The sequence below is a fragment of the Salmo trutta genome, chromosome 2 (genome assembly GCF_901001165.1).
Source record: "Salmo trutta chromosome 2, fSalTru1.1, whole genome shotgun sequence".
NCBI classification, from domain to species: Eukaryota; Metazoa; Chordata; class Actinopteri; order Salmoniformes; family Salmonidae; genus Salmo; species Salmo trutta.
In genome coordinates, this window is record NC_042958.1 from 63148959 (window position 1) to 63163675 (window position 14717).

The window sequence follows — 14717 nt, forward strand, 5'->3', positions numbered from 1 at the left end:
TTGGGCACATCAAGGTACTCATCGGGTATCCTTTTCAGTTACGCTGCTGAGGGGTAGAGGTACGGGAAGGGGGTGGGGCGTTGTGTATTTTTGAGAACCATCCCAGGATTGTTTAAACCGTTCTTAACTTTTTGCTTGAGTTATTGCAAAGGAATGGTATGCTAGCAGATCTTATAATCGAAATCAAACATCCTTTATCGTAATGACTGGCTAATTGGCATGCAAATTAGCGCTTCTTCAAAGTTCCTAGTTTGACCTGTGCTGTGTCTGGCTCATCTATTGTATCCCCTTTGGGAAAATGTTTTTGTTTTATTACTGGTTTGAATGGGATCCCTGCTTGATTCAGTGAATCAACATGAATGTATATTTTAACACAGGTGAAAAGCAGAAAAAAAATATCAGCTTGTGTTCAGGCTAAAAGCATCTTGTTGAGACATCTTCTGGGGGTGGAATGGGAGGTACTGTGTATCTCATGGTTTGGGTTTTGTCTGATAACAATGTCTTATTTTTTTCACCAGTGGAGTTTGGACACCTGCTACCCGACTGGTTTCTCTCTCTCTCTCTCTCTCTCTCTCTCGCTCTCTCTCTCGCTCTGTCTTTTGCTCTCTCTCTCTCTCTGTCTTTTGCTCTCTCTCTCTCTCTCTGTCTTTTGCTCCCTCTTTCTCGCTCTCTCTCACTGTCTTTTGCTCTCTCTCTCTCTCTCTCTCTCTCCCTCTCACTCTCTCTCTCAGGGTTGGGACTGTGTTCCATTGGAGGACAGTAGTCGGGTCCTCTCCTTCCCGGAGCCTCGGCGTTGCAGGACCCCCCCACTGCCTCCGATGCCTCCTCCGTCCCCTCGCTCGCCCCCTCGCTCGCCCCACTCGCACCGGTCGCCCCCGCCCTCGGAGCGCCGGGAGTTCTGGCGGGTGGGGGTCCCGTGGGGCCGACTGTTCTTCTCGTCTGGGAAGGGGTCTGAAGAGAGAGAGAGAGAGAATACAGTGACTCCATTCATGTAGGTGAAACCAGTGTGTGTAAGAATGTGGGGTAAACACTATAATAATCGTCACAAATAACGAATCAACTATTAATAGTGCGCATACTATAAATACATTCATATTTCATTATTTGTAAACATATACAAACATTTCTAACAATTTCAATCATTTACAAAGCAAATGATGGATTATTCATTTAAGTTATCATGACGTGAACCTGGATGTGGGAAAACGGTGTGTGTGAGTAACAGAATGTGTGTGACTCACCAGAGACCCCCATGGGCTGATCGTGGGAGCTGAGAAGCTGGGCCTGTATGGTCTCCACCACTCGTTTGAACCTGCGACTAGGACCTGCGAACACGCACGCACACGCACGCACACACACACACACACACACACACACACACACACACACACACACACACACACACACACACACACACACACACACAAAGGCATTGAGAAGATGAAAGCTTTTACCAGCAATGAAGACACACACACACCTGCACCGCACCGCACACACACACACACACACACACACACACACACACACACACACACACACACACACAGGCATTGAGAAGATGAAAGCTTTTACCAGCAATGAAGACACACACACCTGCACCGCACCGCACACACACACACACACACACACTTTGCACAGTAGCATTTACCAAAAGCACAGTCAAAGCTCTCCCTTCCACCATAACAAACCTGCCCTACTTTAATTAATTTGCATGAACTGTAACAATCCAATCCACCATATAAACCAGATGCTGTCAATCACCAACTAACAGCATTAGAATGAACACCTGTCCTTTCCATTCCAAGCTCCACTCGCCTGATATGAGGCTGAATGTCACGCTGTAGATGCCCGCCTCTCTCTTGCCCTCCCGCTCGGCTTTCTCCCTCTCCCGCTCTCTCTCTCCCTCGGAGAAGGCAATGTCCACCTGGAACTTCACAGGCTTCTGGAAGACGGAGGGGCCGCCGGAGGTCTTATACTCGGCCCTGAAGCTGGTCTGGGAGATGACGCTGTGGCTGAGGGAGGGGATCTGGGCCGGGGTTGGATAGGGTAAGTAAAGGGAGGGATAAATACGTGGGGTAATGAAAAGAAAGGAAAGGAGAGGTGGGTAGAGAAAGTAAAAGAGGGAGAGACAGATAAAGAGGGTCAATGTGAGATGGGGGTAGTAGAGAGAATGATCGAGAGAGAGTTGAACTCTTCCGTTTTAGCCACATCGACACGTTTTTCTGTCAATAAAACGGATTGTATTGAAAATATAAAAAATATATTGAAAAGAAATTCCTAACACTTCAAAAACATGACCATATTACTAGGACTGAAGTGTGATTTTAAAAAAAACAACTAGCTAGAATGTAGGCCTTTCTCAAGACAAGTCTCGGACATTGTTAACTCAGGATGATCAGTGCAGAGTCAGATACTCACAGAGAGGAAGGCGTGGACGATGTCTGCCTTGACAGAGCTCAGCGGCTTGTCTCTGATCACCACGAAGATCTGCTCCTCCTTCTCCAGGCTGATGAAGTTCCCAAACCACGACTTCTTAGCCAGCCTGAGGGAGCATGACGCACACACACAGACGGACAAACAGACAGACACACAAAGAGACGGTTGTGGCGAGGTAAAATGAGTTGGTCCTCGGCGTAGGGCATCTGGGAGGCATGTTCATGAGTGTGTGTGTGTGTGTGTATGACTTACTCAGGGCTGGACTCTGGGGTCAGGCTGGACATGTCCTCTAATGTGGGTACTGAGAAAACAGGACATTTGTTCCATGTAGTTCTGTATGCTAATTTGCTCAAACTCAATTGAAATGGTTTAAAATCCATTGCTACGGTGTTACCTTGCATCTTGCGGCGGTGGAAGCGGGGTGAGCCCAGCAAGTTGTTCTTGAACGAGTTAAGACGGGTCCTCCAGTGGGCCGAGCTGCTAGCCGCCATGCCGCCACTCCCCCCGGGGCTGGAGGGTGGAGTCAGGGACAGGGAGCCCACCCCTCCGCCTCCCTCCGCCCGTGAGGAGGAGGACGAGGAGGAGTTGGAGGGAGGGGTGGAGGAGGAGGGGTGGTGGGGGTGGTGGACGGGGGTGCCCATGGGGGTGGGCAGCGGAGAGCCCTGGGGGGTGACCTGCGACACAGAGTGGGTAGAGTTGGGGTAGAAGCTCTTAGTGACCGACTTGAGCACGGAGGGCGAGGGGAAGAAGAAGAAGCGGGGGATGGGTGAGAGGAGGGGGGAGGGCGAGCGGGAGGGTGAGTTGTGGATAGGGAGAGACTTGATGGGCTGAAGGTGGGGCCGATTGGTGGCGGGACCGCCCTTGGTAGTGGTGGGCAGGGTCTGGGTTTTGGGGTTCTGGGCCGCTTTGGCTTTGTCGTGGGCTCGGGCCGACCGAGGCGTGGTAGCACTTCCTGGTTTGGATGGGTCCTTAGTGTGAGGGGTGGTGGTAGTGACGTCTGATTGGCTGAACGTGAAGACAGGGCTCTGATAGGACTGGGGGGGATGGAAAAGAAGAAGAGAAAGAGAGGGATGGGAAAATGGAAAAAGAGGGATGGAAATGAGTGTTATGGGTTATGACAAAGGAGTGCTTCTTGAATGATGGTGAAGAAACTGCACTGATGGTGTGAGCTGTTTGTATAACTGATTGTAAAAGCATTAGTTCTGACCCTGCATTTAACCATTTATGTTCCAACCTCACTCTTTTTTTTGTATCACTTTCAGCTAACACTTTAGACAACCCAGCACACAAAAATCCCTCCATGTCAGAAATAGTATAGAAGACAAAAACTACAAAATGGCGTAAGCAATACATTATGACTCTGTTTCTGCTTTTGCTGATCCGGAAAATATTAATTCAACTAATATGTTGACATTTTCACGGTTACAGTGGAACACAAAAAAAAAAAAAATGTTTTAAACCTTAAACCAACAATGACTACCAACGATGATCAACAAGGGGAGGTGCAAAATATATCTTACATCTCTGCAACCCCAAACATGCTTTAACTTTACTTTATGTGCTGTGTTGCTTTACAAAATACGTACGTTTTAAAGTTGTGCCATATATTCTAGAAAGTGTGGTGTAGAGAAAGAAGAAAAGGAAGAGAAATGCCAAAGAAACTCCAAATGAGTGAGAATTATTCTGATAGTGTGGTATGACATGTAAAATGGCTCAGAATGACCAAGGAGCTTGAGTGAGTTAGAGGAAGCGTTATAGCAACATTAACGCAATGTTCAAGCAATGTTAAAATCGTCAATGAATCTTTGAACGTTGCAAAAAAGACAACCATTATCTGACATATACTGTATATGAAAAGACAGTTCAGAGTCAACGTTGTATACTTTATCATTTCAGAGTGGATGTTAAATGCGTTGGCCAACAAGCCTCTTACCCTGGGACTGCTGAGAGGGCTGGAGGAGAGGCCGGTGGACGCCCCACTGACTGATCGAGACCTGTAGAGGGGTCACAAGAGGTCAAAGGTCAAAGGTCAAAGGTCATCATCATAAAGGTGAAGAGAACGAAATATATTTTACCATCAAGTAAAATGTGACAAATAAAATTACAGACTTATTCTAAAATTGCTGAAATATTTTTTTTCCTCATCAATCTACACAAAATACTCCATAATGACAAAACAAAAACAGGTTTTTAGAAATGTTTGCTAATTTATTAAATGGAAAAAACAGAAATACCTTATTTACATAAGTATTCAGACCCTTTGCTATGAGACTCGAAATTGAGCTCAAATGCATCCTGTTTCCATTGATTGTCCTTGAGATGTTTCTACAACTTGATTGGAGTTCACCTGTGGTAAATTCAATTGACTGGACATGATTTGGAAAGGCACACACCTGTCTATATAAGGTCCCACAGTTAACAGTGTACATCAGTGCAAAAACCAAGCCATGGAATTGTCCGTAGAGCTCCGAGACAGGATTGTGTAGAGGCACAGATCTAGGGAAGGGTATCAAAATATTTCTGCAGCATTGAAGGTCCCCAAGAACACAGTGGCCATCATTCTTAAATGGAAGGAGTTTGGAACCACCAAGACTCTTCCTAGAGCTGCCCGCCCGGCCAAACTGAGCAATCGGGAGAGAAGGGCCTTGGTCAGGGAGGTGACCAAGAACACGATGGTCACTCTGACAGAGCTCCAGAGTTACTTTCCAGAAGAACAACCATCTCTGCAGTGCTCCACCAATCAGGTCTTTATGGTAGCGTAGCCAGACGGAAGCCACTCTTCAGTAAAAAGCACATGACAGCCCGCTTGGAGTTTGCCAAAAGGCACCTAAAGGAGTCAGACCATGATAAACAACATTCTCAGGTCTGATGAAACCAAGATTGAACTCTTTGGCCTAAATGCCAAGCGTCAAGCCTGGAGGAAACCTGGCACCATCCCTACGGTGAAGCATGGTGGTGGCAGCATCATACTGTGGGGATGTTTTTCAGCGGCAGGGACTTGGAGACTAGTCAGGATCGAGGGAAAGATGAACAGAGCAAAATACAAAGAGATCCTTGATGAAAACCTGCTCCAGAGCGCTCAGGACCTCAGACTGGGGCGAAGGTTCACCTTCCAACAGGACAATGATCGTAAGCACACAGCCAAGACAACGCAGGAGTGGCATCCGGACACGTCTCTGAATGTCCTTGAGTGGCCCAGCCAGACCCGGATTTGAACCTGATCGAACATCCCTGAAAATAGCTGGGCAGCGACGCTCCCCATCCAGCCTGACAGAGCATGAGAGGATCTGCAGAAAAGAATGGGAAAACTCCCCAAATACAGGTGTGCCAATCTTGTAGCGTCACACACAAGAAGACTTGATGCTGTAATCGCTGCAAAAGGTTCTTCAACAAAGTACTGAGTAAAGGGTCTGAGTACTTATGTAAATGTATATTTCAGTTTTGTATTTTTAATACATTTGCAAACATTTCTAAAAACCTGTTTTTGCTTTGTCATTATGGGGTATTGTGTGTAGATTGATGAGGAAAAAATACAATTGAATCAATTTTAGAATAAGGCTGTAACGTAACAAAATGTGGAAAAAGTCAAGGGGTCTAAATACTTTCTGAATGCACTGTATGTGGCTAACAAAATGTTTTTGGCTAGTACGTATGTAATATGTGTGTATGTGTGTGTGTGTGTGTGTATGTGTGTGTGTGTGTGTGCCTGTCTGTCTTTGTGAGCGTGTGCCTGCATTTGCCTTTTTTTTTTGTGTTTGCCGATCGTGTGTGTGACACCCCTCCAGTACCTCTGGCTGTGTGCGGCCGTGTCCAGGGCCCTGCGGGTCGGGGTGGGAGACCCCTGTTCGGTCACACTCAACACCTCTAGGCTCTTCCTCTCCGGGCGGCAGCGGCCATGACGCGTTAGCATGGGAGAGTCCACGCGCTTACGAGGGGGGTCCGCTGAGGGACACCAGGACGGAGTTAGTCCATTACGCAGTAAGAGCCACCCCAACCCCCCCACACCCCCTTAATCAGAACATACAATGTACATAGTAAGGCTATCACAACTACTCAAAATATCCCCACACACACACACACAGGCAGCCCCTACACACACCTACCCCCCCCCCCCAACACGCCTTTCCCCAAACACACTTCTACCCCACACTCCTATGCATCAGTATCCAGATTCGCACGGCAAAATGAGGAATTAGGTTTAAAAGGTGGGTCCGAGGAGAAGCAGGAGCGCGGTGCACACCGAGACACAGAGACAAGAGGGGCAGGAGGAAGACAGCGGACCAGACAGGGACGGAGTCAAGTCAGTGGCTCGCTCCTGACACCTAGGGACTCACCTACGTCATTTCGGGGCGGCAGATCCTCATCCTCGTAACTGGGGTAACGCTCTTTCCTGTCCAACAGGAGATAATAGATCATCTTCTCCTGGTTGTCTCTGGGGGAAGGGAGAGACGGAGGGAGAGACGGAGAGAGAGCGAGAGGGGGAGGGAGGGAGGCCTTTAAAGAGATTTGAATCTTGAGATACGCACTTGGACTTTCTCGTAAATCGCAAAACGAACGTCAAGGGGAGATTTGTGTAGAACGATTTCAATTCAGGAATACAATTTGGAGGAAGGTAGCAAGACGAGAGACAGGTTGAACACAAGAAGAAAGAAGACACAAAAGGTGGACATGGGTCCAGCTAGACAAAACAACAAAAGAAAGAGACAGATGACAAAGAGAGAAATGTGAGAGAAGACACATGCCACACACACACACACACACACACACACACACGTACTCTTCACACTGCAGGTCGCGGGTGAGTTTCCCGCGGTCTCTGAAGCAGCCCAGAGAGTGCATGCTGTCCAGCACGTCCGGGTCCAACTCGGTCAGCGACAGGATGCGCCCCACACACACCCGCCTGGGAGCGGGCTGCTCAGGACAAGGCTCGTTACGACCCGACCTGAGACACACACACACACACACACAGATACACGCACCACACACATACAAAGACACACACCCCCATGTTAGTGACCCAAAACACTGGGCACCATACACAATGCTTGGCATCAACTTCAAATTCCCAATGCCTCCCTATTTATAATTCAAAGGCAGACCAAACTAATCCATACTTACTGATACCAGGTGTGCTTCTGGATGGCCTCGAGCTGGAAGGGCGAGAGGGCAGATGGAACGGTTAGTACAGTCTGCTCCAAGACACAGATGGCTGCTAGCGCAAGGTGTAAACAATTCCTGCTGTGCCTGACTTTTGGAATTGGAAAGAGATTCCCTCATCACTTTTGCCTACATTTTAGGCATCTCAATCTCATCTTGTTCGTTCCCAAATGGCAGCATATTCAAATAGGGTGCCATTTTGGATGCGACCCTCAAAGACGTCATTGAAAAACCTAATTGAATACGGTATGCTAAATCCTCAGTTGGGATCACCCTCGTCCCCTTTTCCTTCTCACCCCTCCGTCTCCCTTCCCCTGACCTCTCCCTCCTTCTCCCCCTTCCCCTCTGCCTGCCTATCCTCCTTTCTCGTACCGTGAGCCTCTTGTCGGGGTCGACCTCAATCATGCCTTTGAGCAGGGCCTGGCAGTCCGGGGGGATGAAGTGGGGCATGTGGAACACCCCGCTCTTCACCTTCTCAAGGAGCTGACGCAGGTTGTCATGGTCAAATGGTAGGGCACCCTACAGAGGAGAGGACAGGGGAACAGGGACGTTCCTGTTAAATAGGCCCTTTTACAAGGAATGGGAGGCGTGACTACACATACAAACACATGTTGGGCTGGTTATCCAGACACAGGTTAAACCTAGTCTTGGACAAAGAAGCACCTTCAATGGCGAATCTCCATTGAACATACTTTTTAGTCGAGGGCTAGGCTTCATTTGTGCCAACCAGTTACTTTGGGTCACAAGGTTATAACCCAATTCCACAAATACTCAATTCCAAATTGACCCCTAGCCCCTCCTCTCGATCTGAAAGGATTGGGTAGGTGTAAGACGTAAGCAAAGAGGGAAAACGGGACACTTTCTCACCACCAGCAGAGCAAAGAGGATGACTCCGCAGCTCCACACATCTGCCCTGCGACCATCATACTTCTCTCCCTGATAGAGAGAGAGAGAGAGAGAGAGAGAGAGAGCGAATCAGAGAGAGACAGAGAGAGAGAGAGAGAGAGAGAGAGAGAGAGCGAATCAGAGAGAGACAGAGAGAGACAGAGAGAGAGATGTGTACTATGCAACATGTATCCCTCCCTACATACACATGTTGGTATCAGTAAACTCTTACCTTATCAATCATTACATTTCTATATCTCACTTGGTCGGATGATCTTAGACACTTAAAATAACAAAAAGGGAAGATGAGAAGGAACCTACCCGGATCACCTCTGGACAGGCATAGTGTGGGGATCTGAAATGGATAGAAGTGAGGGCTTGAGAAGACGCGAGCTTTTACCAGCACATAAGACACACACACACACTGCATGTACACACACACAGACACACACACACACACAAACACCCGCACGCACACACAGCATACTCACCCACAGCTGGTCTCCAGCAGGCTGTCCCCCACCTGTAGGGAGGCCATGCCGAAGTCTGCGATGCGGATGTTGTTCTTCTCATCCAGGAGCAGGTTCTCCGGCTTCAGGTCCCTGTGACTGTGGGATGGCGTGAATAGAACAGTGTAGAGCAGAGTAGAGTTGAGTGGGATAGGATAGGACGGAATATAATTCGTTTATTAGTGAGACCTTGAATTATCTACTGACGTAAGCATTAAAACACCGAGCGAGTAAAATAGAATAGATTCGAATAAAATGACATTACTAGTGAGATATTGACGGATGGCGTGAATAGACTGGAATTACTCATAAGGAAGCATAAAAACAATGAGACCACACCAGACCATTTGATTGAGCCTGGAGAGCAAGTTGGGCAGGGTTTTCACTTTTGGGACTAATCAAGTTTTTCCATTGCACCAGGCAAGCTCAATCAGGCGCTGCTAAGGTATACTTTATTTTTTAAATGCTACATTTTTTTTTAAAGTGGGCAGTCCCAATCATTTCATATTTGTTGTGCCTTTATTGAACAATAGGACAGTAGAGGAAAGACATGGAAGTTAGTAGAGGCTCTAACCGCTGGACGACACAGGCCACTCACACACACAATAAGTTTTGTACATGAATAGAGTCGTTTACCAGATAGAGTGACTGTGACAGAAGTCCAGGGCCGATATGATTTGTCGGAAGAACTTCCTGGCCTCTTTAGGTGTCAGCCTGCCCTTCTTCACCAGGTAGTCAAATAACTCCCCACCTGACACATGCTCTAACACCAGGTACCTACAGGGAGGGAGGGAGGGAGGGAGAGAGGGAGGGAGGGAGGGAGGGAGGGGAGGCACGGAGGGAGGGAGGGAGGGAGGGAGAGAGAGAGAGAGAGAGAGAGAGAGGGAGGGAGGGAGGGAGGGAGGGAGGGAGGGAGGGAGGGAGGGAGGGAAGTTGAGCAAGAATTCAAAGAGGGTTGAATCCTAACTTGAGGACAGGCTTGTGTAATTAGGATATTTGCGTAGAACATGCACTGAAGTCATTGGGAGGTTTGATGGCAGAAGGCTGCAGACTTCAAGAGAGAGAGACGCAGCAGATTTATACAGTCCTTTGATTAATATTTACACATTACACCCACGGGTCTAGAGCTACAGGGCACAGGCAGAGCCGCGGGGCGCACCTGAATGTACAATGAATGAACTCACAGGTATTTGTTATTCTCGTAAACGTCATGCAGCTTCAACACATGCGGATGCTCAATTAGCTTCAGGATGGCAATCTCCCTCTCCACCTAGACAGAGACAGGGGGGTTAGAAAGAGAGATGGGGAGAGGGGGAGAGAGGGGGAGAGCAAGAGAGAGAGAGAGAGAGAGAGAAAGTGAGAGAGGGGGATAGAGGGGGGATATAGGGAGGGAGAGAAGAGATGGGGATAGAAAGAGAGAGGGGGGAAGAGAGAGCGATATAAAATTGTAGAGGAATTTACATTCCAGTGTTCACTCTTAATGCATACTTGATGAAATATGTCTTGTTGAAGAGCCTTTGCATGCATGTAATTTCATTACTATTCCTAACAGTAATTACTATGTATATTGCATATATATATATATATATATATATATATATATATATATATATATATATATATATATATATTTAAGGTTTATTTGGAATTGTACACATTTGCCACTAAAAGCTGAATTTCAGCATACGCCTACGTAAGTAAGTAAAGTAAATACAATAAAATACATTATTAGTGATTCATTTTAAGGTAAAAAAAAAACCTGGGCCTTATTTTAACTAAAGCCTGTTGTGGATAGGGGGCAGTATTTTCACGGCCGGAAGAAAAAAACGTACCCGATTTAAACTGGTTACTACTCTTGCCCAGAAACGAGAATATGCATATTATTAGTAGATTTGGATAGAAAACACTCTGAAGTTTCTAAAACTGTTTGAATGGTGTCTGTGAATATAACAGAACTTATATGGCAGGCAAAAACCTGAGAAGATTCCAAGCAGGAAGTGGCCTGTCTGTAAATTTGTAGTTCTTCTTTTGGTTCTCTATCTATAGTAGTAACCAGATACTACAGTATCTGAGCTGTTACGAAGCACTTTCTAAGGCTTCCATTGGCTCTCTAAAGCGTTCAGAAAGCGGATTGAGGCGTCTCCTGTCTCTGGGCAGAGTATACTAGCACAGTTTGTCAGTGGTCTGCATAGTGACAAAGAGATTGGAGATGTGCGGTCCCACGACATTGCTGTTTTTTCTTTTCCTCTTTGAATGAAAACACTATTGTCCGGTTGGAATATTATCGCTATTTTACGTTTGACATGCGTTTGACATGCGTTTGACATGCTTCTAAGTACGGTAAAGGAACATTTTGAAATTTTTTGTCTCGAAATGCGCTCACGCGTTACCCTTTGGATAGTAAACTGAACGCACGAACAAAACGGAGGTATTTGGAAATAACTATGGATTATTTGGAACAAAAACAACATTTGTTGTTGAAGTAGCAGTCCTGGGAGTGCATTCTGACGAAGATCAGCAAAGGTAATACAATTTTTCTAATAGTAATTCTGAGTTTAGTGAGCCCCGAACTTGGCGGGTGTCAAAATAGCTAGCCGTGATGGCTGAGCTATGTACTCAGAATATTGCAAAATGTGCTTTCGCCGAAAAGCTATTTTAAAATCTGACATAACGATTGCATGAAGGAGTTCTGTATCTATAATTCTTAAAATAATTGTTATGTATTTTGTCAACGTTTATGATGAGTAATTTAGTAAATTCACTGGAAGTTTTGGGTGGGAATGCATGTTCTGAACATCACATGCTAATGTAAAAAGCTGTTTTTGGATATAAATATGAACTTGATTGAACAAAACATGCATGTATTGTATAACATAATGTCCTAGGAGTGTCATCTGATGAAGATCATCAAAGGTTAGTGCTTCATTTAGCTGTGTTTTGGGTTTATGTGACATATATGCTTGCTTGGAAAATGGCTGTGTGATTATTTTTGGCTGTGTACTCTCCTAACATAATCTATTGTTTTGCTTTCGCTGTAAAGCCTTTTTGAAATCAGACAATGTGGTTAGATTAACGAGAGTCTTGTCTTTAAAATGGTGTAAAATAGTCATATGTTTGAAAAATTGAAATTATAGCATTTTTGAGGTTTTTGTATTTCGCGCCCCGCTCTACCATTGGATATTGGTGAGGCGTTCCTCCTCAACAGGTCAACTCTGTTACATGAACTGATGTTTTAATATGGTGAACCTAATCCTATCTAAATATATTTTTTCAAAAGAGATATTGAACATCTAATGGTCAAATAATTGTGTAAAAGCAGGTGAACTACTTTTATGGTGGGAAACTGAGCTGGTCGAGCATAACACGTCAACCCTGTTACCCATAGATAGACAGGCTAGAAATGTTTTAGCAATTGATATTTTTTGTGAAGTTTGCATTCAATTGCCCCTCCCTGTTGCACACAACAAGCTTCCATTCCCCCTGACACAAGCGGATTTATGGCTGATTTAAGAGGAAGTTGTCAACCCTGTTACGGTCAACCTTGTTACTTTATTTGGCACTTAATAGCCACTTACTATTGTCCATTTTGTATTTAACCTCTTGAGATGGGAAAAAGTGTTTTTTATTAAGTTGAACATGTGCTCTTTATGACAATGTTAAAATTAAGTGAACTAAAACATATTATTGGAAGACCCAACTACTGCAAACAGCCAGTTACTCATAATGTTGTCCGTTTTTAGAAAACTAGTCATCATACTGGGATATCCTTATTTGCGTCATCATTATCTTACCTTCATCAGAACTGACTCGGACAGTTTCTCCCTGTTGACTATTTTGATGGCTATCTTCTGTCCTGTAATGCAGTGAACTCCAAGCTTCACCAGGCCTGAGAGAACGAGTCACATGCTCACCATACACTGACCAACATCAGGGTATTACGCATTCTTAACACATTCACAAAACACATATATGACTTCCATCTATCTGTCCGTCTATCCACCCATCCACTGCACCCACTCGCCCGTCCATCCATCCCATAATAAACACACTATTATTTTTCACACAGATTTTTGTTGTTGTTGTTAAACGGTGAAATTCAGAACTCACCTGTCTGGCCCTTCCCCAGTGTTTTTTCCAGTCGATATGGCCCAACATATTGAGCTGACTGACTTAGTGACAGTTCCTTACTCATACTGCTCTAACTATTGGCTACGACTTAATAACGGCTAATGGTGACAACTAGCTCTACAGTTAGGTGGATTTCATGAATTATCGCCCCCGGATGAAAAAAAGGAAGCCTGGATAACAATGGTAATGGTTAGGAAAAATATTGCAACGCTGCTTTGAGATAGACTGGAGTTGTTGGTCTATATTCAGAGCTAAAGACCGGACAAGTCCTGAATTCAGAATTGTGGTTTTACTTCTTTCTGGATAGGTGGTTCTGGACTCATGTATCTTGCTTTCATTTGATTCCCAGGTAGGCAACAGCTGAGTAAATGGATTGCTATGACACACATATCATGTTATGCACTAGCCTAAACTCAAAATAGCGACTACTATCATGATAACAAGTATGACAAGATTGATAACATGGTAGGCCTATATGTCACAGTTTTCAGATTTGAAACAGCTTTGCTTTTGATACATTGGTCAATCAACAGAGATCAGTACCAATATCTATCTGTTTGGCAGCACCAACCATCAATAGATATTTATCAACATTAGTTTTGACTGCACCATTCCTTTTCTATCTGCAACCTGATCATAAACAGGTTACTATCATTGGGATGCTACATCAATTCATTCAAACAACGTATTGCAACATAAAACGTCCTTATAGTTCAATGCAGACAGATGTAAATGGTATTCACTGTGTCAGGCCTATATCACAGGTGGAGCAGCATGTTATCTTCGAGTTATTAGCCACACAAGTGCGTCCATACACTGTGGTTAGCCTAGCCTAACGTTTATCCACGTCTTTAAGCGTCTGTCAAAATCGGATCATTTTGAAGTTTCTTTGTAACGCGAAATGATATGTTTCGTCCAACAGCCACATTGTTGCGATTTTTTTAGAGGAAAGATGCGTCCCTTGCAAAACAACCATCTTTACCGTATCACCCTCCCCCTCCCTCTCGCTCTAGCCCTGCCAGTAGGCTAAGCGTATCACAGCATCTTCTCTCCCTCCTTTTGGCGTGTCCTCCCTCGCCGGTTCCAATATCATTAATTCAACGATTTGCTAGTGAAAAATAAATATCTGCATATGTATTCACACCATACTAGATCGACACGTTTTCATAGCATTGCACACATTGCGTGAGAGGGCCTCCCCGTTTTACAGTCCTTCGCTTTTCTTGCCGTAAATCGATCTTTTCTCTCGTCTTCCTTCGCCTCATTCGCATCAGCATCCGGGTCCCCACTCCCTCTCCATCCTCTCTCTTTACCCCTCCCTGTGATCTTCCTCAAATACGCTCGTCTCTCCGCATTCGCCTCAGATACATCGTATATGCGGCACTGCTTTTGCAAGCAGAAGCACATTTGTTTTGAACGATGGAATAAGTTCTTACCGTGGATGAATCTAACTTTTATAAAGATTATATTTATTTTGCGATACATTTTACCCATCTTTTGTTTTGGACAAAGTTGGTAATAGCAGCCTAACAATTACCCCTACCTGACCATGCGAAAGTCATTGATGTAAACTGGTTGATTTCTGAATTAGAATGTCGGCTA

At 45.2% G+C, this 14717-nt stretch overlaps 1 protein-coding gene across 2 annotated transcripts; it reads right to left on the reverse strand.

Annotated features, from left to right (window-relative positions):
* Nucleotides 1-686: 686 nt before the first annotated feature.
* On the reverse strand, nucleotides 687-14463 carry LOC115160530 (serine/threonine-protein kinase BRSK2). Of its 2 annotated transcripts, none has more exons than XM_029710699.1 (19): nucleotides 13095-14463; nucleotides 12779-12873; nucleotides 10172-10257; nucleotides 9624-9764; nucleotides 8970-9086; nucleotides 8800-8833; nucleotides 8461-8529; nucleotides 7966-8112; nucleotides 7555-7586; nucleotides 7214-7378; nucleotides 6771-6868; nucleotides 6225-6378; nucleotides 4370-4430; nucleotides 2831-3470; nucleotides 2689-2737; nucleotides 2419-2542; nucleotides 1816-2026; nucleotides 1242-1325; nucleotides 687-951 (listed from the first exon to the last, which is right to left on the reverse strand). In XM_029710699.1, the coding sequence occupies exons 1-19, from the start codon at nucleotides 13177-13179 to the stop codon at nucleotides 728-730; spliced, it is 2616 nt and encodes an 871-aa protein (XP_029566559.1). In that variant the 5' UTR covers nucleotides 13180-14463; the 3' UTR covers nucleotides 687-727. The 2 variants fall into 2 exon arrangements, with proteins under 2 accessions (XP_029566559.1, XP_029566563.1); XM_029710703.1 differs by having other exon boundaries at nucleotides 2831-3110; nucleotides 13095-14460.
* Nucleotides 14464-14717: the final 254 nt, after the last annotated feature.

Coding starts and splice junctions, on each gene's coding strand:
- LOC115160530 (XM_029710699.1), bottom strand. CDS start 13,179: ATGAGTAAGGAACTGTCACTAAGTCAGTCAGCTCAATATGTTGGGCCA. Junction 10,258..12,778: donor CCGAGTCAGTTCTGATGAAG/GTAAGATAATGA, acceptor GTCTCTGTCTAG/GTGGAGAGGGAGATTGCCAT. Junction 2,738..2,830: donor CCACCGCCGCAAGATGCAAG/GTAACACCGTAG, acceptor CTGTTTTCTCAG/TACCCACATTAGAGGACATG.